The following is a 25,279-nucleotide window of genomic DNA, read 5'->3' as shown; positions in this document are numbered from 1 at the left end:
GCAGCCAGCAGAAGTAGCCTGCAGTACTGCACTCTAACCACTGCGCCACCACGGCTCTTAATGGTGCAAATGTAGGTTGCATTTGGTTTTCTGGCTCACTCACCTTTGCTGTTAGGTTAGAATATATTGTTTGAACCATCTTTACAAATTTCTCCCCAAATTTCATATTTTTTAATTGTAAAATCATAAACTGCCAGCTCAGATTGTCGAATGCTTTTTGCGCATCCAGAAAGATCAGTGCTAGTCATTTCCCGGGATGTGCTTCATAATATTCCAAGACATTCATAATAATTCTCATATTGTTTTTCAACTGTCTTTTCGGTAAAAACCCATTTTGGTCTCCCTCGAACCGTTGCGGGAAACTATGTCCTTCGGCAGGTCTCCTGCTAATCCCAGATGACCCGTCAAGCTCTAGAAAAACACCAATTTTATTAAAAGATTAGAATATACACATCCTTCTTTGCATTGCTTCCATCTTCCCTCCCGAGCCAATGACGGGAGTTGTCCTCTTCTCCTTGGTCCATTATGGCAGCCTTTCTTTCATGCGGCCTCACATGTTCTTAGGTTTGGAGATAATTCCGTCTGGGTACCGTTGCTTGAACTGAGCTACCACATCGGGGTCCAGCAAATGGATTCCATCCAGTTGGTTGCCAAGGGTGATCCTGGAGGACAAAGAGAAGAGCAAAAAATGTCATGAGAAAGGCGGAAGGTCGATCCCCCACCTGGGATGGTTCCTGCAGAACAAAGGGTGAAATGCTACAGGTTCAGGCGAATCAGTTGTAATAAAAGCTACCTGTTCGGGCAAACTGGTAGTTAAAAGAAGCTACTGGTTCATGTGAACCAGTAATTAAAAAAACGCTACCGGTTCGTCTGAACTGATATTTCTGACGATCAGCTGTGCCGTGCGGTTTATATTCGAATCTAAATCGCGGGGCACAGCTGTTCCCCTTTCGCTGTTCTAATTACCTTAAGTGTTTTTCCACACACAGCATGTGTTTTGTGTGCACTGCGCATGTGCACCCAGTGCGCGTTTGGCACACACCGCGCATACACGGGCAGCGAACCGGTGGCAAACCGCAGAGGATTTCACCACTGGTACCAACCAAGGGTGTGTCGTGTCCCACTCCTCCGCTGACGGCCGGGTCAGGAAAATCCGAATCAGGTGTGCCTCTGCAGGTCTGCCCAAAGTCCTAGCAAAGTCCTCAGAGCAGGCAGGAGACCAGAAAGTGACTTCAGCAAGATAAGTTCGACTTTGCCTGACTCAGAGACTGCCAGAAAGCAGATCCTTTATATAGGCCATGGGGTGTGGCTCCATGACTCAGCACTCATTAAGGCCTGCCCCTCCCTTCCTTCTGTTGCCTCCGCCTATCCAGTCTTCTGATGCGAGGGTCACTCCAATCAGCAGCTGTTGGAAATAAACTTTCCTCAGGCTCACATGCTGTGGAGGAGGGGGAGGGGTCTAGCTGCTACGTTTGCCTGGGCATGGAGCCAGGGCTGGGGCCGGGGGGTGCTCCCTCCTCTGCAGCCTGCTTGGGCATGGAGCCAGGGCTGGGACCGGAAGGTGCCCCCTCCTCTTCAGCTTGTCTGGGCATGGAGCCAGGACTGGGGCCGGGAGGCATACATTCCTCCGTGTTCAGGAGCAGATAAGAAGGCCCCGGCTGCTGTGAGAGCGGGCACGACACAACAGGGTGTGTTGGCATTGTGGAAGAACTCTCCACACAGGTAATCCTCAGGGACTATTCGAGATTCTGTTGAAAGTTACAACAGTACTGGAAAAAAACATGACGCCTGGTCCTCACACTTATCACCGCCGTACCGTTCTCGCAAGTACGTGATGAAAATTTGGGTGCCTGGAAACTGGCGTATATTCAGGTCGGTTGCGGCATCCCAGGGTCACCTGATTGCCACTTGCAACCTTCCCAGCTGTCTTCCCACAAGCAAAAGTCGGGAGGGGGGAAGTCTGATCTTCTTAACGGCAGTGTGCTTCACTTAACCACACGCTTCACCATAGTGATTTGCCTAACGCCGTGGTAAAACGGTTGTAAAATCAGACCGCCTTGCTTAGCAACATAAGTTCCGATTTCAATTATGTCGTAAGTCGGGGACTCCCTCTAATAGCATCTGGCTGGCCAAGGAAGAGATTCCGTACTTAAAAATGGAGGGATGAGAGCATTTCTAGCAGTCTCGGGGAAACACCCAATAATGAGGAATATCGGAAATTGCGGTTTCATATCTAGAGTGTCAGATATTTTTTTACTTCCGTTTTAGAAGATCTTTTTCTCCAATTCTGCATTGTCACTAGTCTCATAACCTTAAAATAAATATCCTTTGGCCGTAAATGGCCATAAATGAGCCTTACAGTCAACAAACTAGGAAGTGGAGGTGATTGGCCCAAAAACCTTAATTTAAATTCTGGAAGCCAGTTGGGCAAATGCTGTTCTCATTTTTCAGAGATTTTTTTTAAAAAACCACACCAGGTTTTTCTAAATTTTGGGCTGAAAACTGTGGCTTGCTTCCTATTCTGCAAGATTTCAAATTAAATTTGGTTCAACATGAGAGGATAAATCAGTGGTAGAATTCAAATTTTTTTACTACCGATTCTGTGGCCGTGGCTTTGTGGCCGTGGTGTGGCTTTGTGGGTGCATGGCAGGGGAAGGGTACTGCAAAATCTCCATTCCCACCCCACTCCAGGGGGAGGATACTGCAAAATCCCCATTCCCTCCCCACTCCAGGGGAGGATACTGCAAAATCCCCATTTCCACCCCACTCTAGGGAAAGGATACTGCAAAATCCCCATTCCCTCTCCACTCTGGGGCCAGCCAGAGATGGTATTTGCCGGTTCTCCAAACTACTCAAAATTTCCACTACAGGCTCTCCAGAACCTGTCAGAATCTGCTGGCTTTCACCCCTGGGAGAAATCAAATTCTGCAACCCAGTTGGGCGAATGCTGTTGTAGTTTTTCAGAGATTAAAAACCCCCGCAGATCTTTCTAAATTTCATTCTGAAAACTATGGCTTGCTTCCTATTCTGCAAGATTTCAAATTATGTTTGGTTCAACAATGTGAAAGGAGAAACCAAATTCTGGAACCCAGTTGGGCAAATGCTATTGTAATTTTTTAAGATTTAAAAAAAAAGATCTTTTAAAATTTTGGCCTGGAAACTATGGCTTGCTTCCTATTCTTACTCTGCAAGATTTCAAATTAGGTTTGGTTCAACAACGTGAGGGGAGAAACCAAATTCTGGAACCCAGTTGGATGAATGCTGTTGTAGTTTTTCAGAGATTAACAAATGAACAGGTCTTTCTAAATTTCAGCCTGGAGACTATAGCTTGCTTTCTACTCTTGTCAGGTTTCAAGCTAGGTTTGGTTCAACAACGTGAGGGGAGAAACCATTCACCAGTTGGGTTGTACGTTGTGAGGTCTTCCGAACAGCTCAATCTTGCGGGTGCCTGGAGAAAGCCGCTCGATCATGCCGTAAATCTCATCTGGCTTGTGACTGGTGGAGCGAACCTGCAGAACAACAGAGAGTACATTTCAAAGGCTTCCTAAGGCAGCGACCCGCAAGGAAAGGAGAGGAGAGGAAAAAAGGAAAGGAGAGGAGAGGAGAGGAGGAGAGGGGAGAGGAGAGGGCAGAAGGGAGGGGAGGAGACGAGGAGACGGTGGAGGGGAGGAGAAAGGAGGGGAGGAGACGAGGAGACGGTGGAGGGGAGGAGAAGGGAGGGGAGGAGACGAGGAGACGGTGGAGGGGAGGAGAAGGGAGGGGAGGAGACGAGAGGAGAGGAGAAGAGAAGAGGAACAGAATAAGAATTAAAGAATTAGAATAAGAAATAAAAAATTAGGATAACAATTATAAGAATTAGAATAAGAATTATAAGAATTAGAATTATAATAATAAATAAAATAGAATAGAATAGGAGTAGAGTAGAGAATAGACAACAGAGAATAGAATAGAATAGGAATAGAATAAGAATAGGATAAGAATTAGAATAAGAATAAGAATTAAAGAATTAGAATAAGAATTAAAGAATTAGGATAACAATTATAAGAATTAGAATAAGAATTATAAGAATTAGAATTATAATAATAAATAGAATAGAATAGAATAGGAGTAGAGTAGAGAATAGACAACAGAGAATAGAATAGAATAGGAATAGAATAAGAATTAGAATAAGAATAAGAATTAAAGAATTAGAATTAAAGAATTAGAATAACAATTATAAGAATTAGAATAAGAATTATAAGAATTAGAATTATAATAATAAATAAAATAGAATAGAATAGGAGTAGAGAATAAACAACAGAGAATAGAATAAGAATAGAATAAGAATAGGACAAGAATAAGAATAATTAAAGAATTAGAATAAGAATTAAAGAATTAGAATTAGAATTAAAGAATTAGAATAACAATTATAAGAATTAGAATAAGAATTAGAAGAATTAGAATTATAATAATAAATAAAATAGAATAGAATAGGAGTAGAGTAGAGAATAGACAACAGAGAATAGAATAAGAATAGAATAAGAATAGGACAAGAATAAGAATAATTAAAGAATTAGAATAAGAATTAAAGAATTAGGATAACAATTATACAAATTTGAATAAGAATTGTAAGAATTAGATTAGACCAGACCAGACCAGACTAGACTAGACTAGAAAATTCTTTGTTGGCCAAGTGTGATTGGACACACAAATTTGTCTCTGGTGTACATAAAGATATAAGTGATAAATCATGATCATAGTCATCATAATTCATTCATTGTGAATCATAAAATACAACACTTAGTGATAGCCATAGGATACTAAATAAAACAATATAAATCGTAAAGATACAAGCAACAAAATTATAGCCATAAGTAGAAAAAAGGAGACAGGCAATAGGAAGGATGAGAAGAATAATAGTAATAGAGTCTTAATAAATAGTTTGACAGTGTTGTGGGAATTAGTGGGAAAGAAGATACGGAAAGAAAGCTGTGTGCGGCGGTAGCCAAAAAAGCCGATACAATCCTTCTTTGTATAAACATTGAATCACATGAACTATTAGTACTGCTTAGGTAAGGCCATACCTGGAATACTGCATCCAGTTTGGGTCACCAACATTACAAAAAAAGATGTTGAGACTTTGGAAAAAGTGCAAAGAAGAGCAACTAAGATGATTAAAGGCCCGGAGACAAAAACATACGAAGAACGGTTACAGGAATAGGGTCTGGCTAGTCTAGAGAAAAGCAAAGATTTAGGGGCGACATGATAGCAGTATTCCAGTATTTGAGGGGCTGCCACAAAGAGGAGGGGGGGGGGTCAACTTATTTTCCAAAGCACCAGGAGGCAAGACAAGTATTGTGACCCAGGCCCGAGTAGTAATAAGCTTAGTCTGTGTAAAAACAAACAAACTTTATTCGAACAGCTGGGAATTACTTAATTCCCAGCGTCGTTCAACTCAAAGTAAAGCAAATGCCTTCCAACACAAATTCCTCAGGTATCTCGCAAACCTTGGTCCAATTAGGTAAACTGCCAAAGGCCCTTCCTGGCAAACGTCCAGAAGCCACAAAAACAAAGATGAATGAATGAAACAAAAGACGAAGCAGAAGACACAGCTACAACATTGTTTTCTAGCAAAGCTCAAACGTCGGTGCTGGTCTGTTTTAAGCCTTATGGCAGGGGCCAATCATCTCTTGGCCCTACTCCCGAGTTGTCCTCTCTGCTTGAGCTGCTCTTGCCTTCTGGCAGCTCTTCTCATGCATGCATTAGGAACAGGCTCCTCCTGTTCCTCTGCCTCACTACTACCAGTCTCTGGAGGCTCTGGAGTCCGCACTTCACTTCCCGATGGCCCTGGCCTCACCTCAGCCTCATCGCTGTCCGACTCCGTTGCCAGCTCCATAGGCTGCTGATGGACCACAACAGCAAGAAACAATGGATGGAAACTAATCAAGGAGAGAAGCAACCTGACATTAAGGAGAAACTTCTTAACAGTGAGGACAATTAAGCTTGCCTTCAGAAGTTGTGGGTGCTTCCTCACTGGAGGATTTTAAGAAAAAACTGGACAGCCACCTATCTGAAATGGTGTAGGGTTTCCTGCTTGGACTAGAAGACCTCCGAGATCCCTTCCAGCTCTATTCTGATTGATGGCCCGCAACCAAAGAGCGCTGGGGGTCGTCATCTCACCTCTGCCACAATGACGTCACAGTCCAGACCTCTGTTGAAGCCTTGGGGATTTCCTTTCACGCCAACCTGCCCATCAAAAACAAACAAAGGTAGTCAAGACGCGATCCAGGATCACCATCTGGTTGCCTTAAACAACCACAGCGATTTGCTGACTTTTTCCTTACATCCCATCCAGGTGATATTACTTAATAGAGGGGAGCTGGTGCATGAGAATTTAATGTGCTACATTTCCAGGGTGGCGGGCAGTGGTGGGCGGGCTCCAGTTGTTCCTCTATTTACCAAGCAGTGCTCCTTGCCGTGATTGAGCCAATGGCCTGTCCGTCCCGTTCGGATAATACGCTGCAGCTGGTTGGTTTTCACCCAGATGATCTCATCCACCCGCTCGTACCTGATTGGCCAGAGAGGGAGAGAGAAAACGGAGCCCGATCAAAGAGGCGGAAGGTTAAAGGGTGGACAAGGTTCCCTTTTTCTACCCAAGGGGAAAACAGCAACTCACCCCCACAGATTGAGACACTCGCGCCCCAGTTCCATGGCTCTGTGGGCAAGATGGAGATGGGTTAGTTAATCAACAGTTCATCCTTCAAAAGGCACCTTCACCCTTTGGTGGGAAAGAAAGTCCTCTCCATCACACCAAAGACCGGTGCTCCTTAACTTAAAGCCGTTTGTTTAGTGACTGAAGTTAGAAATGGCCCTGGAAAAAATGGTGACTGAAACAGTTTTCACACTTAGGACCGTTGACGTCATAGCTAGTTCTGTGGCAATTCTCTTGGCAGCATTTGAGGATGTTTTTTGCCACCTTCTTCTTCTAGGATAGTGATGGCTAACCTTTTGGTTGTCGTGTGCCGAAAGCGCCACCACACGCGCGCCAGCACCCATAATGCAATAAGTGTGTGACGCTCCTGCATGCACCACCCGCCGCACATGCGTGTGTGACACCCCCCTCGCTCCCCCGCATGTGCGTGCACAAATCCCCAGCGCCTCATTTTTGGGCCTAGCAGGCCTTCCTGCACCCTCCTGGGACCAAAAACAGGGTGCAGGGGCGTGCTGCACCACTCCATGTTCCCCCTGCCCCCGTGCATGCACCCGCAAACTCCCACCCCCATGCATGCACCCATGACACCCCCCCCGAAACACATGCGCCCGCATCTCCCGCATGTGCCCTGCCCCCACACATGCGTGGCAGAGACCCAAAAATCAGCTGGCCGGTGGGAGGTGAACGTGTAAGCACGACAGAGCTGAGCTGGAGCAACAGCTCGCATGCATGCCACTAGTGGCACGTGTGACATAGGTTCGCCATCATGGTTCTAGGATAATCTTTTTTTTAAAGCCCTGGAATCCAATTTACAGATTCTCCGATGAGATTCCCGGGCAGTTTAGCAGAACAACAGAACAGAATAACAGAGTTGGAAGGGACCTTGGAGGTCTTCTAGTCCAACCCCCTGCTCAAACAGGAAACCCTATAGCTGTGATGGTGAACTTATGGCATACGAGCCAGAGGTGGCACGCAGAGCCCGATGTCGTGTCCCACTCCTCCTCTGACGGCCGGGTCGGGGAAGTCCGTATCAAGCGTGCCTCTGCAGCTCTGCCAAAGTCCTATCAGAGTCCTCAGGGCAGGCAGGAATCCAAGATGTGACTTCAGCAATCCAGATTAGACTTTGCCTGACTCAGAGAATGCCAGAAAACAGATCCTTTATATAGGCCATGGGGTGTGGCTCCATGACTCAGCACTTATCCAGGCCTGCCCCTCCCTTCCTTTTGCTGACGTCGCCTCTCCATTCTCCAGAAGCGTGGGTCTATCCATTGCATCGTTTCGTCTCCAGCTGTTGGTAATCCCAGCTCGTGGCTGGCTTCAGGCGCACATGCTATCGGAGGGAGGTTTGTTTGTTCGGTTTGTCCGGGCATGGTGCCAGGGCTGGGGGCTGGAGGCATGCCAGGACATTCTTCAGCACTATCAGCGTCCGGCAGGAGATAAGAGGGGCCCGGCTGCGGCGGGGGGAGCGAGCGAGGCACAACACCTGCTCTGTGGCCATGCATGCCATCACCAGCTGCTCTCCTGGGTTCTGTCACACGCATGCGTGCCGGCCAGCTGGTGCTGCTGTCTTTCGAGTTCCAGCAGGTGCATGTGCGCCAGCCAGCTGGTCCTTGCATAAAAACTAACTGGCCGGCGTGCTGGAACCCGAAAGAGAGCAACATCAGATACTTGGCATCTGGCAGGTATTCCTGCAACCGTTCTTCCTATCTTTTGGCATCCCATAGTTTTCCACCCTGAATTTCCTAGTTCAACCATTGACTTGCCCAGTCAATGCAGAGTCAAGACTGGTCCAAGGCTTCTTCCTATTGCCTCTTTCATCAACAGGCCTGTTCTGGCCTAGGCGTTCCCAAACCACACAACGCAAACTACTTGTGCTGACAAAACCCCCTTTTTATTAAACTACTGTGAATTGCTCACATTCACATCCAACAAAGTCTTTCAAGAGAGCATTTACAGTCACAGACCTTATCTGGCTTGGAGAGCTGCCAGGCCGACATCTTCAAAACTTGGCAAGGATTCTTTGAGAGTCACAAACCAATTAAGCGAACTAACTGTCTCCTGCAACTCCACTCCCCTTTTGCTCCTCTTTTATTTCCTCTGGGAGTGGCCATTTATTGTCCACCTGTGGCTTTACTCCTAAGTCGACCCTTGTTCTTTAGCTGTTCCCTTTGTCTGGCAACCCTGCGCATGCGCACACTGGGAACAGGCTCCAGCTGTTCGTCTGCCTCACTGATGTCTGACTCCGAAGGTAGCTGATAACTGGCATACGGCCCTGGCCCCCGCTCTGCCTCCTACGCAGAGCCCTCATCAGAGCCTTCCCCAGACTCTAGGACTGGCCCATGTTCCTCCCCAATCTCATCACTGTCCAAATCTGCTGCCAGCTTCGCTGGCTGCTGGTGGGCCAAAACAAAGCGTAGATTCCCCGTTGTATCACCTACCGGCCTGTGACCCACAGAAAAAGGAACCCGTCGTCTTGCAGGACAGGGATGTTGAGACGCCTCATCTCGTCGTCCGTGAGCGTCCCATAGGGAAGTTCCATGTGAATATCCCAGGGCGGGTCAGCCATCACCACAGCAAACTTGCCCAAAATGCTCACGTCCAGGTAGCGGATGTCGCAACAAATCCACTGCCGACACACAAAGGAGACAACCAGGGATATGTTACGCAGCACAAGCAGATTCTGATGTCCTTTGGCGATTTTTGGAACTATTATCCAAGCATGTCCTAATGGTTCTTTTTTCAAAAGGCAGCTGGATTTTGCTTTTTCCTTGAAGACATTTTCACTTCTCATCAAGAAGCGTCTTCTGTTCATCAGCATTATTGAAGATCTGAAGAAGCTTCTTGGATGAGAAGCGAAACGTCTTCCAGGAAAAACGAAGTCTAGCTTGCACTTTTGAGATAACCATGACCAGGATGGCTGTGAATCTCCACAGATATTTATTATCCATGCAATTCAAACATCGGGTTGCTTAATCCCGTTACAGGCAATTTATGTCCATAATTGAGCCTGCAATTTGGGTCTTAAGTTATGATGGTTGCAAACCTTTTTTTTGCAGCAGTCATTGGGCAAAGCTATTATTCGTTACATGGTGGTTTTCTTACTTGGAAACCAGAAGCAAATAAATGCCACTTTTTGGAATAAGTATTACCAAAAGAAAAACCAAACAATCAAAGTCATGTGATTGCAAGATGCTACAAACCACCATAAATAACAGAATAACATAGTTTTTCAACAGGTTTTCAGCAAAGAACATAGAATAATAGAATTGGAAGGGACCTTGGAGGTATTTTAGGCAGGAAATCTAGAAGAAACCTAGTTTCCTGCTCAGGAAGAAAACGCTATACCATTTCAGACAAATGATTGTCCAATCTCTTCTTAAAAACCTCCAGTGTTGGAGGACCCACAACTTCTTCTTTTTTTAAATAAAAAAGTTTTATTTTTACATTCATATCCAACAACTCATCCAATGTACAGTCATATACAATTAGTCGGGCTTGCCCAGTCACCACCCCCTCCTTTTAACTCTCTTCCCTCTTCTACCTTCTTCTACTTTCCAGACCTTCCTCTCCTTCTCTTATCTACATCCTCTCCTCCCTCCACCCCATACCTTCCTTCTCCCTCTTCTACCCCTCTTCCTTCCTCTTCTCCCTCTTCTCCTCTTTCCTACCTCCTACTCTCTCCTCTTTTCTCCCTCCGCACCATTCTAAAATGGTAGCTGGGCAGACCCGACCCTACATTAATTATATTTATACATCTTCAATAATCGCTGTACATTAATCATCACTCCATCCTCTACCCTCAACATCCCCTCTCAATTCCCCTTACCCTTACCCCCCCCCCCGACTTCCCAGAACAAAATGCAGGGTATCAAAACTAACAATCATAATCCAAAATAAATCCTAAATTATAATCTCTAGTCACTCCACACATAATCACACTCTCAATTCCCCTCTCCTTCAAAAATATATCTAATACAAAATATTTCCTAAATTTACTCATATGCTATTCGATATTTTTTTATCGCACCCACAACTTCTGAAGGCAAGTCATTCATTCCAATGGTTGATTGTTGTAACTGTCAGGAAATTTCTCCTTAAAAGTTGCTTCTCTCCTGGATTTCCACCCATTGCCCTCAGGTGCTTTGGAGAATAGATTGACTCCCTCTTCTTTGTGGCAGCCCCTGAGATATCGGAACACAGCTATCATGGTCACCCCCCTAGTCCGGGGGTCGGCAACCTGCAGTTCTGGAGCCGCATGTGGCTCTTTCATCTTTCTGCTGCGGCTCCCTGTCGCCGGTCAGTTTTACAATTGATAGGGCTTTCGGTTAGGATAGGTAGAAGAAAAAGGAGGCCGCACTAGGAGGCCTCCCCCGTCCTCTATGGTGGGGGAACCAGACTTCCAGTTGGCTCCAGAATTGAATGGGGGGGCTTTCGGTTAGGACCTTTGTAGCTCTTCGAATGTTTAAGGTTGCCGACCCCTGCCCTAATCCTTTTCATTAAACTTGAAATACCCAATTCCGGCAACCGTTCTTTATATGTTTTAGCCTCCAGTTCCCCTGTGGCTCTTCTCTTATTTGGCCCAGCCCCGCGTACCTGTGGGGGGAAGAGCCGGTCCACGCTGGAATCTCTCCCCACAGCTTGGGGCATGGCCAGCTCTTGGCCTGCAATCAGTTCCCGCCCGCAAGGGGCATCCAGGTCTGTGCAGGCGTCGATCTCGTAATGCACGTATTTGCAGGTGTCCATGTGGAAACAGGTGTTGAGGAAAGAGCAGTCGCCTAAGGACTCATCAGTGTGCTTGTTGATGATACGGCTGGGAGAGGAGAAAGACGGTCACCTCAAGCCCTGCTGTTTTTTTGAACCCATCCAGATTCCCGCCCATTTTGACCAGGCAACTTCAGCTTCAGAGTTGTAGGAGTAGTAGTAATAGTACTTTATTATCATTGCACCTCGTACAACAAAATTAAATGCCATCTTCAGTGTACATTCAAGGTGCAATTCAAGGTGCATTCAAGGTACATTCAAGGTGTTGGTTACCGCCTTTAAAGCGCTCCATGGCTTAGGACCGGGCTATTTACGAGACCACCTTCTGCCACCGATAGCCTCCTAACGACCTGTGCGCTCCCACAGAGTGGGCCTGCTCAGGGTGCCGTCGACCAAACAATGTCGGTTGGCGGCCCCCAGGGGGAGAGCCTTCTCTGTGGCAGCACCAGCCCTTTGGAATGAGCTGCCTCCGGGGTTACACCAACTCCCCGACCTCTGGACCTTCAAACGTGAACTCAAGACTTTATTATTTCATCGTCCGGGACTGGCCTAAGTGTAATTTTAATTGTAATTTTAAATGGGTTTTATGTCGGTCTATGACCGTTTTAGTTGATTCGGCCTATTAAATATTTGTTTTTAATTCTGTTTTAAATTTGTTATTTATATTTTGTGTTTTAAATATGGCTGTAAACTGCCCTGAGTCCTTCGGGAAAAGGGCGGTATAGAAATTAAATTATAAATAAAATAAAATAAATAAATATATCATACATAAGAAGACTATAAAAAGTATAACAAAAACACACATCCTTCACATTCTGTACAATTGAATTGAAAACCCCTGATATTGCATTAATATTGCACTACACAATAGGATTCAATATAGTTACTGCTCTGGGATAGAAGCAGTGGTGGGATTCAGCCAGTTCGCACCACTTCGGGAGAACCGGTTGTTAACTTTCTGAGTAGTTTGGTGAACTGGTTGTTGGAAGAAATCATTAGGGCAGAGAACCGGTTGTTAAATTGTTTGAATCCCACCACTGAATAAAAGCTGTTTTTCAGCCTATTTGTCCTTGTTGTTATTATCCCTGTACCGTCTGCCAGATGGTAATGGTTCAAAAAAAAAAAAAAAAGTGGTGCCCAGGATGAGATGGATCTTTAAGAATGTTTTGAACTTTCTTAAGGCAGTGGGAGCTATAAAGCTCTTCCAAAGAGGGGGGAGGGCAACCAATGGTGTTGGCTGAGCAACACTGAGGAATGGTGTTAACCCTCTGGAGTGCTGTCCTATCTGTCCTCCTTTAACCCCGGCGTTCCTCAACCTTCTCAGCTTTAAGACGTGTGGACTTCAGCTCCCAGAATTCCCCAGCTGGCAAGATCTCCAATATGGCAGATCAGCCAGCAGGTGGGTGAGGGATACCAATAATACCGTAAATCCTCATAAGGACTGTTGGGGGAAAAAATTGAGCCTGGAAGAAACCATCCAAGAAAATATCTATGATCATGATTGTCCCAAAAACAACTGTACTCGGACAACACACTGTTCATGTAGACATTGAATTTTTATGTTTTATAATATATATATATTACATATGTGTGTGTGTGTAGGTCTTTGGTTATTCGGGTTTTCTCCAGCGTAAAATTGGAAGTGTCCTGGTGACGTTTCGATGAAGTCTCATTCGTCATCTTCAGGCTGGTGTTTTCAGCTTCGTACTTCTAGGACGAAGTGCTTCTTCATTGCTCCTAGAAGCACGAAGCTGAAAACACCTATCCTGAAGATGACGAATGAGACTTCGTTGAAACGTCACCAAGACCCTTTCAATTTTACGTGGGAGAAAACCTGAATAATCAAAGACCTACATAGATAGATAGATAGATAGATAGATAGATAGATAGATAGATAGATAGATAGATATAGATACTTCAACACATACTTCACATACTTCAACACATACTTCATCTATAACGGACAAAAATACAAACAAATAGAAGGCGCACCCATGGGATCACCCCTCTCACCTGTCATTGCCAACCTCTACATGGAACACTTTGAAACCCAAGCACTAGAAAAATCTGATCACAAACCCAAACTCTGGCTCAGATACGTAGACGACACCTTCATAATCTGGCCACATGGGAAAGAAAAACTTGAAAACTTCCTCACACACCTCAATAGCCTACACCCCAAAATACAGTTCACCATGGAAACAGAAGTTAACAACCAACTTCCCTTCCTAGATGTCTTAGTCTACAAGAAACCCAATGGCTCCCTAGGACACACCATCTACCAGAAGAAAACACACACAAACCGCTATCTGCATGCACTCTCACACCACCACCCAGCACAGATCAACTCCGTAGCCAAGACACTCATCTCTAGAACAAAATGCTTAGCTGACGAACAACACCTAAAAACCGAACTACACACTCTCACAAACGTACTAACATCCAATGGATTCCAGAGAAATAAGATTACCAAACTAATCCAAAAGAACCCCCACTAAAACCCAAGACAGAGAGCAAGAAAATGGCACAGCCCTCCTCCCATATATAAAAGGCACCACAGACAGAATCAGCAAGATCCTCCACAAACATAACATCAAGACAGCATTCTGCACAAACCAAAAATATCCACCATCCTAAGAAACCCCAAAGACAAAATTGAGTTAGAAAATCAAGGAGTATATGAAATCCCATGCACCGCCTGCCCCACCACATACATTGGACAAACCAACAGAAGAATAAGTGCACGATTGAAGAACACAAGAACTCATTCAAAAAGAGGAACCAACTTCTTCCCTGGTCCAACACTTTAAAGTCACAGGACACGATATTGACTTTAAAAGACCAGAACTATCGCCAAAACTGAACACTTTAACAACAGAATAATCAGAGAAGCCATCGAGATAGAAAACGCCCACACAGCATGAACAAACGAGATGATACCTCCGCCTACCAGCCATTTGAAACCTGCCCTTATTGACAAACGTGTCCCTAACACGAGGAATGACACCAGACCCACACTCACGAGGTCCACACAGGATGTCACCACCACACATCCACCCAGAAAGCACACCCAAACCCACACTGATCAGGAAGCACGACCAAGGACCAGAAGCCAGACCGCAGCTGCAACATTAGCCACTTCAAACCCCTCCAATCCATACATGCAGCAGACTGACACCCACTACGAAGATGTAGCACGACCACGAACACGAAGCCAAACAGCAGCAGTGCAGCTCACCAGCTCAAAACCCCCTGCAGCACAGATTAGACTGAGCACAACCAACCCCGCACCAAGCCAGGACACACCCCCAGCCAATCAGAGCACAGAAAAACCCCCAGCCAATCAGAGCACAGCCAAGCTCCCACCCAATCAGTTCAAACCCCCACTAGCAGTTAAAAGGAAGAAATAGCTGCGATCACACATTGCTCCCAGAAGCACGAAGCTGAAGCCTGAAGATGACGAATGAGACTTCGTCGAAACGTCGCCAAGACACTTCCAATCTTACGCGGGAGAAAACCCGAACAACCAAAGACCTATAGATATAGATATAGATATAGATAGATATATAGATATAGATAGATAGATAGATAGCATGGATAACTGAGAATCTTCATCAACAATTTAAGCAGAAATTCTGGACCTCAAGCTGCCTCCCAGCACTCCAACTGCCCTCCCCCACATAAACTCACCGGAAGTGCAGCTTACGACAGGGGCGTTCAGCATCGCTGGCTTTCATGCATTCCTCCTTGGTTCCATAATCGCAAAACTCTTGAACCTGAGCCCGGCCTCGCGAACGAAACTTTTCCACGATGGACTGCTCTTTGGCGGTCGTCGTGTTCAGCAGCTCCAGAATTTCTTGACTCACCTGGAAAGGTTAGGAGGCAAAGCCAGTTTTGAAGGAGGGAGGGGGGGAAACAGAAGAAACCGAAAGAGGCTAATCAGGCTTTTAAAAAAAAAGAAGGGAAAACTAAGATTGGAGTCCCAAGAGTCCAATTTCGGAGGGTCTGAAGAGCCTCCATACATACAGGTAGTCAGTCCTCAACATACGACCAGAGGTGGAATCCAGTCGGTTCAGACTGGTTTGGGCGAACCAGTAGCTCCGACGATCAGCTGGCCCTGTCCACCTGCTCCCACCCTATCCTGTCCTTTCTGCTTTCTAGCTCATCTCAATCGTGCAGACAACTGATTTCCCCCCCCCCCTCGCTGTTCTAGTTACCGTTGCTGACTTGGAAAGTAAGCAGTGAGTGTTCTGTCCCCGTCCCCACTTCACAGACGCGTGTCTCCCAGTCTTTTCATTTGCTACAGACCTGATTTTCTTCAGTTGAGGAAATACTTGGCAGTGACCGTGCAAAGGCCTGCCAAGTTCTGAGTCCGTTATCTCGTGTCCAAGATCCGTTGCCAAAAACTCATTCACAAAGTCCTTTAACCCTCCAACAACCGAGCTACAGTGCACCCTTGGTAGCTTTTTTGTCCGTCACAAGGGCCACATGGCAGCTCCATCCACTTTTATACCCTGTGGGGTGTGGCTCAGTGACTCAGCAATCTCTGAGCCTGCCACACCTTTTCCTCTGCTGCTCACGCTTATCTTTACATCGCTGCCTTGGATCAATCCAGGATTGATCGTCAGCAGCTGGGACTTGAGGCGTTGCCAGGGAGGAGGAGGGTGTGGGAGAGGGAGGCCTTGTCAGCTCCACCTCATGGCCTGCAGCTGGAACTTGGGGCGGTGCCAGCGAGGAGGGTCCTGGCGAGGGAGGCCTTGCTGGCTCCTCCCCATCACTCTCCGAGTCACTCTCCTCCATGAGGACATGTTTGGGGACCGGAGTCACAACAGTGAGCTTCTAAATGCTCCATTTTCAGCATGAAGCGCGCACTCGCTGAACCGGTTGTTAAACCGGCAGCATTCCACCACTGCGTATGACCACAATGCAGGAGAACATTTATGCGGCTAAGTGGCTACTGCCTGTGTTTCTTAAATTCTACCTATCTAATATACAGTCCTTGAATGACAACGACCTTTGAGCCCAAAATTTTTATTGTTAAGAGAGACATTTGTTAAGTGAGTTTTGTCCCATTTTACGACCTGGTCTAATAGGGGGAGGGAGAATCTATACTTTAATTAAGTGGGTTGGCGTTACTGTATTTTTTGGAGTATAAGACCCACCTTAGTTTTTGGAGAGGAAAATAAAAAAAAAAACATTCTGCCTCTGCCTACCAGCATCCATTGGAATTCATCTGGCTAGCATCCTATCAGTGTGTGAGAGAGTTGAGGGCTGCTTGGAAACTGAAACAGTATTTTCTGTGTGAACAACAAGGAGCCTGGGCGTGGCTTAGCTCAATTGTTTTGTACTAAAGCTGCATGCTGTGCTGATCTCTGAAACTAAAACTGAAATTCCTCTCCTCTGCTTGTGTTTTGCTTGTATTGACTACCACACTGAAAAACCTGCTTTTGGTATTGTATATTTACTTCATGTATTATATTATATATAAAGAGAAGTTATTGAATCCTGCTGAATCAGTTACTTGTGTGTGCTTTCTGGATGTGATTGCTGCAAACTCTGACACGGTCTTGCAGCAAATAACGAACAGCCAGGTCAACTTCAGCATATTATTGCAGCCTGAGTCAGCATGAGCAGCTGATTGGCGGGTAGATCAGCCTCCCGGAATACCCCCAATCAGCTGCTCCAGGATGCAGGGATTGCCACAGACCATTGCCACCTCTGTGCCTTGTGTTTTTGGCCTCGTGGGCGGAGCTACATTCGATGTACAAGATGCACCCAAATTCTCACCTTCTTTTAGAGGGGAAAAAAGTGTGTACTCCAAAAAATATGGAACTCAATAAAGTTTTCCATTAAGTGATTGGATCGTCTCGGCCGTGCTTTCTTTGGTTGGGTTCGTCAGCCGGAACATTGACATCTAATCTAGAAGGCCAGACTTCCATCTGACCCTGAAAATACATCCTACCTTCTTGCTTTGCTGCTCCTTGGTGGACTGCTGGCTCAGCAGGCTTTCGATCTCCAGATCAAGGTCGGAGGCCTGCTTGCGCGACTTCTTGGGCGGCTCTTTCAGAGGCTCGGAGCTGGCCAACGTCATAGGAGAAACCCCAGGAGTAGAGACGGAGATCCCAGCGTCCTGCTCCGCTCGCCTCTTTGTGCCTTCGGCCAAGCCTTTCTTCTCGGCCACGGCCCCCATCATAGCCGAGAGCTTGGAGTGGTCGGCGTACGTGACCAGCATGGGCTGCCCGTCATCCTGAAGGAGCCCACGCTTCACTTCAATGAGTTCCTGAGCAGCAAATTTCTGCAAGAGGCTCTCCACGCTCCGTTGGTTGGCCGAGGCTTCTTCACCCTGCAAGAGAAGGAGGACAATAAAGGACTATGTTTGAGCTTGGTTGTTTTTTTGCAGACGTTTCATTACCCAAAATAGTTACCCTATTTTTCGGGGTATAAGATGCACTTTCCCCTCTCCTCTAAAAAAGTGGGTCGAAATATCTGTGCATCTTATACAGTGAATGTTGCCGAAGCCTTACCCATCCGTTGGCCCCCACCCTTCGGTTTCTGCCTCCCAGCAATTTGCCTCCATGCAGCAAACAGCAAACAGCGTGATCAGCTTCAGCACAGCCCGATTTAGCATGAGCAGCTGATTGGCGGTTGGATCTGCCTCCACTGATACCACCGATCAGCTGTTCCAGGCTGCGGATATTGTTACCGCACATCAGCGCCATCACCGCCCATCGCTGCTGCTACTTATTGCTGCCTCTGCATGCCTCATTTTCAGCCTCCACACACCCCATTTTCGGCCTCTGTATGCCCCATTTTCTTCCTCCACACATTCCGTTTTTGGCCTCCACGCGCCCCAGTTTCCCATTTTTGGCCTGTTCCAGGCGGCAGAGTTGGGTAGCGGCAGCGGGGATCCCCGCTGCCTGGAATAGACCAAAATGAGACACGTGGAGGCTGAAAATGGGGCACACAGAGATGGCAGCGCGGATGTGCGGCGCCAGCGCGGATGTGCGGCGGCAATCCTCGCAGCCTGGAACAGCTGATCGGTGGTATTCCAGGAGGCAGATCCAACCAACAATCAGATGCTTGTGCTAAATCAGGCTGTGCTGAAGCTGACCATGCTGTATGCTGTTTGTTGCAAGGAGGCAAATTGCTGGGAGGCGGAGGCAGATTTTTTTTTCTTGTTTTCCTCCCCAAAAGCTAGGTGCGCCTTATACTTCAGAGCGTCTTATAGTCTGACAAATACGGTAATTTCATTAGTAGTAGTGCTAGGGAAGCACTATCAGCAAACTTGGTTTTTAAGTCCCACTCCCCAAATGCAATGAAAGGAAAATAATGGTAGATGCAGGTAGTCCTTGACTTATAACTGTTCATTCAGTGACCGTTTGAAGTTACAACAACGCTGAAAAATGTGATTTATGACCGTTTTTCACACTTAGGACATTAAGGGGTATCCCAAAGGTGCTTTTGCAGGAGGCAAGTAAACTTCTTTGTTCTCCTTTGAAGACGTTTCGCTTCTCATCCAAGAAGCTTCTTCAGCTCTGACCGGATGGTGGGGAATGGAAGGATTTATACTCCTTGCAGACAGCTGGTCATTTGCATCCTTTTTAGAGAGTCGTTGAGGCCACCTGGAGGTTTATCTATGTCCTCAGGGTCACCTGACTCATGCAAATGAACGTGGAGCCTTCTTGCAAAACGGTTTGGAGCCTTTCATACAGTTCCAAGAAGGTTGCACACTCTACAGCCATCTACAGCTCTCTGCAGTGCACTTAAAGGCATCCCATTTCTGTTTTACCTATCAAGTACAGCTTCTTTCAGTTTCTGTTTTATCTAGTATTAAATATAGGCAGATAAAGAAGAAACCAGCAGAATATCCCCAATTAAAAAAATAGGCTAGGACAGTGCTTCTCAAAAAAAAGATGTTGCGACTCTAGAAAGAGTGCAGAGAAGAGCAACCAGGATGATTAGGGGACTGGAGACTAAAACATATGAAGAGCGGTTGCAGGAACCAGGCACGGCTAGTCTAGTGAAGAGAAGGACCGGGGAGACGTGACAGCAGTGATCCAATATTTGAGGGGCTGCCACAGAGAGGAGGGGGGTCAAGCTATTTTCCAAGGCACCTGAAGGCCAGACAAGGAATAGTGGATGGAAACTGACCAAGGAGAGATTCAACCTACAAATAAGGAGAAATTTTCTGACAGTGAGAACAATCAACCAATGGAACAGAAGTTGCTTTCAGAAGTTGTGGGAGCTTTATCACTGGAAGCTTTCAAGAAGAGATTGGATCTCCATTTGTCAGAAATGGTGGAGGGTCTCCTGCTTGGGTTGGGAGTTGGACTAGATCAGCGGTCACCAACTGGTGGTCCGTGGACCACTGGTGGTCCACGAGAAAATTTTGGTGGTCCACAGAAAAATTTGCATTTTTTATATTTTACTAAATCAGGGGTCCTCAAACTACAGCCCCTGGGATGGATACGTGCAGTGAATGTTTGTGTTGCTGCAGAAAGTCTCCCCCTTCAAGGTGGGTCAGAGGGGGACAGAAATTTTGACTTGGGGTCTGCTTTAGCCTCCTGATGCGGGGCTTTCGGCAAAGGCTGGAGGGAAGTGCTGCTGGTGGTGAAGAGCCGGAGGGCCTTGTTCCAATGGGACTGCATCATGGCCTGGAACTGGTTGACCATCACAGCCTGCTGAGCCTCTAGGAACCGGTATCTGGCCTTGCACTCCCGCAGGTCTTCCTTATGCTTGGAAAGCCTATGCTCCCAGTCCTCAGCGAGGTGCTTCTGCTGAGCCTCCTTCTCAGTCAGATCCAATTTGAACTGAGCCAGCTGTTTTGCCAAGTTTTACGCGTGGCGGCTGCTTAGCTCTAACAACTGCTTCCTGTTGGGGCCCTAAGGAGCCTGGACGGACAGGCGAGGAGTGGCTGGGAGGGGAGGGTCAAGTAGAGGCCAGTGAGGTGCCCCTCAACATGAGTGACATCAAGTTGACCACACCCACCCAGTCACATGGCCACCCAGCCACGCCCACCCAGCTGATCATTAAGCAGGTCATATTAATGGTCCACAGGATTTAAAATTATTAATTAAATAGTCCCTGAGATCCAAACGGTTGGTGACCCCTGGATTAGATGATCTAAAAGGTCCCTTCCAACTCTGTTATTTTGTTATTCTCAACTTCAGGCACTTTTAAGACGAATGGAGTTCGCTGGCTGCGGAATTCTGGGAGTTGAAGTCCACTTGTCTTAACATCCCCAAGGTTGAGAAACACTGGGCTGAGGTATAAAATGACAAGCCTAGCCTTAATTGTGATTACATCGCTCACCGTGAAAATGGTTTGGCAGATAGTTAAAGCGTCCGTGGGCAGCGCCAATCCCAGGTCCGAAAGGTGATGGAGGAGTTTCTTTTCTAATTCAGGGTCGGTCACTAAATCTCCTGGCTCTGCGGCGGTGCTGGGCGTGACGGACGAAGGCACGGGGCTGTCACTGCGAAAGGGAGGGCTGAGCACCAAATCTGGATTCCTGAGATCTGGAATAAATCAAGGAAAGGTCCCACAGTGATAATGTCTGCTATGGGAAAATAATAATAATAATAACAACGTGCATTGCAATCCATTTTTCTTCCTTTTCCTGACAGAACAATTAATCAGTGGAACGACTTCCTCTAGAAGTTGTGGGTGCTCTAACATTGGAGGTGTTTAAGAAGAGATAAGACAGCCATTTGTGTGAAATGGTTTAGGGCCACGATGGCGAACCTATGGCACGCGTGCCACAGGTAGCACGCGGAGCCATTTCTGCGGGCACGCAAGATCGGCTCCGCTGCGCATGCACGCGCACCTCCGGCCGGCCAGCTGATTTTTGGGTCTCTGTGGCGCATGCGGGAGACACGTGCGCATGCTCATGCTTTCCTGCCCCCTCCAGGAGTCTCTATACGGCCCATTTGGATGCCAGGCAACTACAGGGCTTGTGAGGAGGCTCTGGGAGGGCGAAAAACGGGCCTACCGGAAGTCCAGAAACAGGCCATTTCTGGCCTCCGGAGGGCCTCTGGAGGGCTAGGGGAGACCATTTTCGTTCTCCTGGAGGCTCCTGGAAAGCCTCCGGAGCCTGTGGAGGGCAAAAAACAGGCCTACTGGAAGTCCAGAAATGAGCCGTTTCCGGCCTCCAGTCACTTCAGGGAAGCCTGCTAGGCCCAAAATGGGACGTGGGGGGATGGGGGGTCATACGCCTGCCCGGGGCGAGGCAATGCGGGGGGGATTGCGCGCACATGTGGAGGGGGACAGGGCGTGCATTGCATTATGGGTGTGGGCATCTGCACATGCATGCTTTTGGCACCCGAGGAAAACAAGGTTAGCCATCACGGGTATAGGGTCTCCTGTTCGAGTAGTGGGCTGGACTGGAAGACCTCCAAGGTCCCTTTCCAGCATTGTTATTCTGTATTTTCCTTTGATGTCTGTCAACAGTCCAGCAAGCAGCCGTTCCTAAGACTGCACCCTAAACAAGCATGCCAACAACTGCAACAGCAACTCAAGAGGCTTAGCCTTCTGCCACTTACGGAGATATACTGCTGCTATAAGTGGAGGTTCCAGTCATGTCAGGATACAACTGGTCTCTCTACTGTATGAGGAATGGCATAAAAGGTCCCAATTCGAGACGGGGGTTTCACCCCTGCTAAAAAAGCACCATTGAACATACTGGAACAGGACGTTCATGTCTTTTACCTCACTCCCATCTCTCCCTCTCTCACTTGGAGGCATGGTTAAGATCTTTTCCGAGGGCAGCATTCCCCCGGCGAGATTGTTCCATTCAAAATTTAATGATAATCATAATCATAATAAAGGTGGCTTTACTCAGAACAGCCTATATCCTGCGACAGTATCTGTAAAACCATCAAACATCCACGTCTGCCTATCCTAGGTCTTTGGAAAGGACTCGATAAAAATGCCAAATCCAGTTTGAATATCTGGCTGACTGTGTAGCAAGCCATAATGATGTAATAAATATAATATAATTAATACAGTATAATATAATGCAGTATAATATAATACCATATAATAATATAACACGGTATAATTAATATCATATTATACTATACTATAATATAATATAATAGAGTATAATATAATCTAATATACTAATGTAATATAATCTAATATACTAATGTAATATAATCTACTAATGTAATATAATATAAGGTAAATCTAATATATGATAATTATGATATATAATGTAATGTTATAATAAATATAACAAATTTATAACATAACATCAGTATAATATAATACAGTATAATATACAGTATAATACCATATAACAATATAATTAATATCATATAAAATACTGTAATATAATGTAATTGAGTATAATATATAATATACTAATATAATATAATATAAGGTAAATCTAATATATGATAATTATAATATATAATGTAATGTTATAATAAATATAACAAATTTATAACATAACACAGTATAACTAATACAGTATAATATACAATATAACACAGTATACCGTATAACACAATATAATTAATATCATATAAAATACTGTAATATAAAATAATTGGTATAATATAATCTAATATATTAATATAATCTAAGGTAAATCTAATGTATGATAAATATATAATGTAATGTTATAATAGTATAGTATGTTATAATACAGTATAATATAATATTATGTAATGTAATGTTATAATAAATATAATAAAACAATACAATAATATAATACAGTATAATGTAGTATATTGTAATATATACTGTAATGTAATATAATAAATATAAAAGATATGATATGACATGACATATGATATGATGATATGATATGATATATGATATGATATATGATAGGATAGGATATGATATGATGATATATGATATGATATATATGATATGATATATGATAAGATAGGATAGGATATATATATATGATAGGATATGATATATGATATGATATATATGATAGGATATATGATAGGATAGGATATATGATATATGATATATGGTATGATATATATGATATGATATATGATAGATAGGATAGGATATATATATGATAGGATAGGATATGATATATGATGATATATATGATATGATAGGATAGGATATATGATGTGACATGATAGGATAGGATATGATATGATATGATATATGATAGGATATATATATATGATATGATATATATGATATATGATAGGATATATGATATGACATGATATGATATGATATATATGATATGATACATGATAGATAGGATAGGATATATATGAGATATGATAGGATAGGATACGACAGGATATGATATATGACATGACAGCACTTTGCCATTGCTCTGAGATGGCCTGGCAAGGTGGCTAAAATCTGCCGGCTTTGCTTTGAAGCGCCCCTGGACCGTTGGAAGGGGATCCTATAGACCAGAGGGGCCAATGTGGACGTCAGGCAGCCCATCCCATCCCCACACAGCCCTGCGGGATATCCGTGGCCATCCCACATCCCTCCCGAAGGCCCCCCCACCCCACCCGCACACCCGACGGCCCTCCTCTGCCTCACCCAGAGGATCCTGCTTGCGCCTCCGCTGCAGCCGCTCCCGCAGCGAGTCCAGCTGCTTCTTGTGCGCCTGGATCGAGCTCCAAGTGTCCGACATCGTCCTGGCGTGTCCGGCAGCATCTATAGCAACCAATGGGGGGGGGAGGGGGGAAAACGGGAGCAAGGAACCGGAAGTGGGGACTGGGGGAATGGAAACAAAGTGGGCACACTTCCGCTTCGTGCGCCTGCTTGGACGCTTTGGAGGACTGGCAGGCAGTGCGGGAAGCAGCCATGTTTGATTAGGGTGAGTTGAAGCGGTCGGCGGCCATTTTTTTCACGGGCGCCTGATCCTGGCTAGAATTCTTTTCTCCCACGATCTACTTGCTGGGCAAATTCTTTCCTCTTAATTAATACTGAGATCTGGGCAGGTGATCCAGACAGCCTCAAGATCTCAATGATCCAGAGTCCTAATTTTCTTTCTTTTCTTTCCACCAACGTGCCTACCGTCCCTGTCCTAATGTCCCTTCTTACTCGTATCCATTTGATGTATTCACCATCATGTTTATACTTTTATCTGTCGTCTTATATATGCTTGACAGATAAATAAAATAAAATCTGAAAGCAGCCTTCTGCTTTCTTAAACAAGGCAACGCAGTCCCAATTCGATTAGGGGATTTATTGGGGCACTTAGGAATGTATTCTCTTTTTCTTTTCTTTTTCTTGCCTGGTCTACTTTGCAGGGTTGTTGTGCATAGGGAGAAAAACAAGAGGGGAGAACTATGTACCGTGTGTTACCTTGGGAAAAAAGCTTTGGATTCATGACAATGAATGAATGAATGGAATGGAATGGAATGGAAAGGAAAGGAAAGGAAAAGAAAGGAAAGGAAAGGAAGGAGGGAGGGAGGGAGGGACGGAAGGAAGGGAAGGAAAGGAAGGGAGGGAGGAAGGAAGGAAGAGTTAATAGTGTCTTATAGTTTGCATGCACAGCAAACAGGAAAGTTACTGCTGGAAATCTCAAGGATATATTTATGCTGATCATATTTTCTTGGGAAAAATAAATAAAGGATAAACCTGAGAAGAAAAATCTGAAAGATATTCATAAGGATTAAAAAAAACCACACCACGCCCACCAAGCCACGTCCACAGAACCGGTAGTAAAAAAAATCGGATTTCACCACTGATGCAAATGGAAATCACATGACCATGGGGATGCTGCAACGGTCCCTAAGTGTGGAAAATTGGCCTCAGTTCCTTTGTTCAGTGCCGTGTTGTACGTTGAGGACTACATAACAACACACGTTCATAAACTTGCTTCCT

General features: G+C 45.4%; 1 protein-coding gene across 1 annotated transcript; it reads right to left on the bottom strand.

The window, feature by feature from the left end:
- Positions 1 to 410: 410 nt before the first annotated feature.
- On the bottom strand, positions 411 to 24,124 carry METTL3 (methyltransferase 3, N6-adenosine-methyltransferase complex catalytic subunit). The gene is made up of 11 exons (XM_058181449.1): positions 23,987 to 24,124; positions 20,765 to 20,967; positions 17,415 to 17,795; positions 15,143 to 15,318; positions 11,285 to 11,501; positions 9,130 to 9,317; positions 6,656 to 6,694; positions 6,439 to 6,547; positions 6,160 to 6,225; positions 3,397 to 3,509; positions 411 to 662 (listed from the first exon to the last, which is right to left on the bottom strand). The coding sequence occupies exons 1-11, from the start codon at positions 24,078 to 24,080 to the stop codon at positions 551 to 553; spliced, it is 1,698 nt and encodes a 565-aa protein (XP_058037432.1). The 5' UTR covers positions 24,081 to 24,124; the 3' UTR covers positions 411 to 550.
- Between the last annotated feature and the right edge of the window lie 1,155 nt (positions 24,125 to 25,279).

The sequence above is a fragment of the Ahaetulla prasina genome, chromosome 4, assembly GCF_028640845.1.
Source record: "Ahaetulla prasina isolate Xishuangbanna chromosome 4, ASM2864084v1, whole genome shotgun sequence".
NCBI lineage: Eukaryota > Metazoa > Chordata > Lepidosauria > Squamata > Colubridae > Ahaetulla > Ahaetulla prasina.
The sequence above is the reverse complement of the archived record's forward strand: the minus strand, read 5'-3'. Positions and strand labels throughout refer to the sequence as shown.

Coding starts and splice junctions, on each gene's coding strand:
- METTL3 (XM_058181449.1), bottom strand. CDS start 24,080: ATGTCGGACACTTGGAGCTCGATCCAGGCGCACAAGAAGCAGCTGGAC. Junction 15,319..17,414: donor AGGAGCAGCAAAGCAAGAAG/GTAGGATGTATT, acceptor TAACCTTTCCAG/GTGAGTCAAGAAATTCTGGA. Junction 3,510..6,159: donor GTGACGTCATTGTGGCAGAG/GTGAGATGACGA, acceptor GTTGTTCTGCAG/GTTCGCTCCACCAGTCACAA.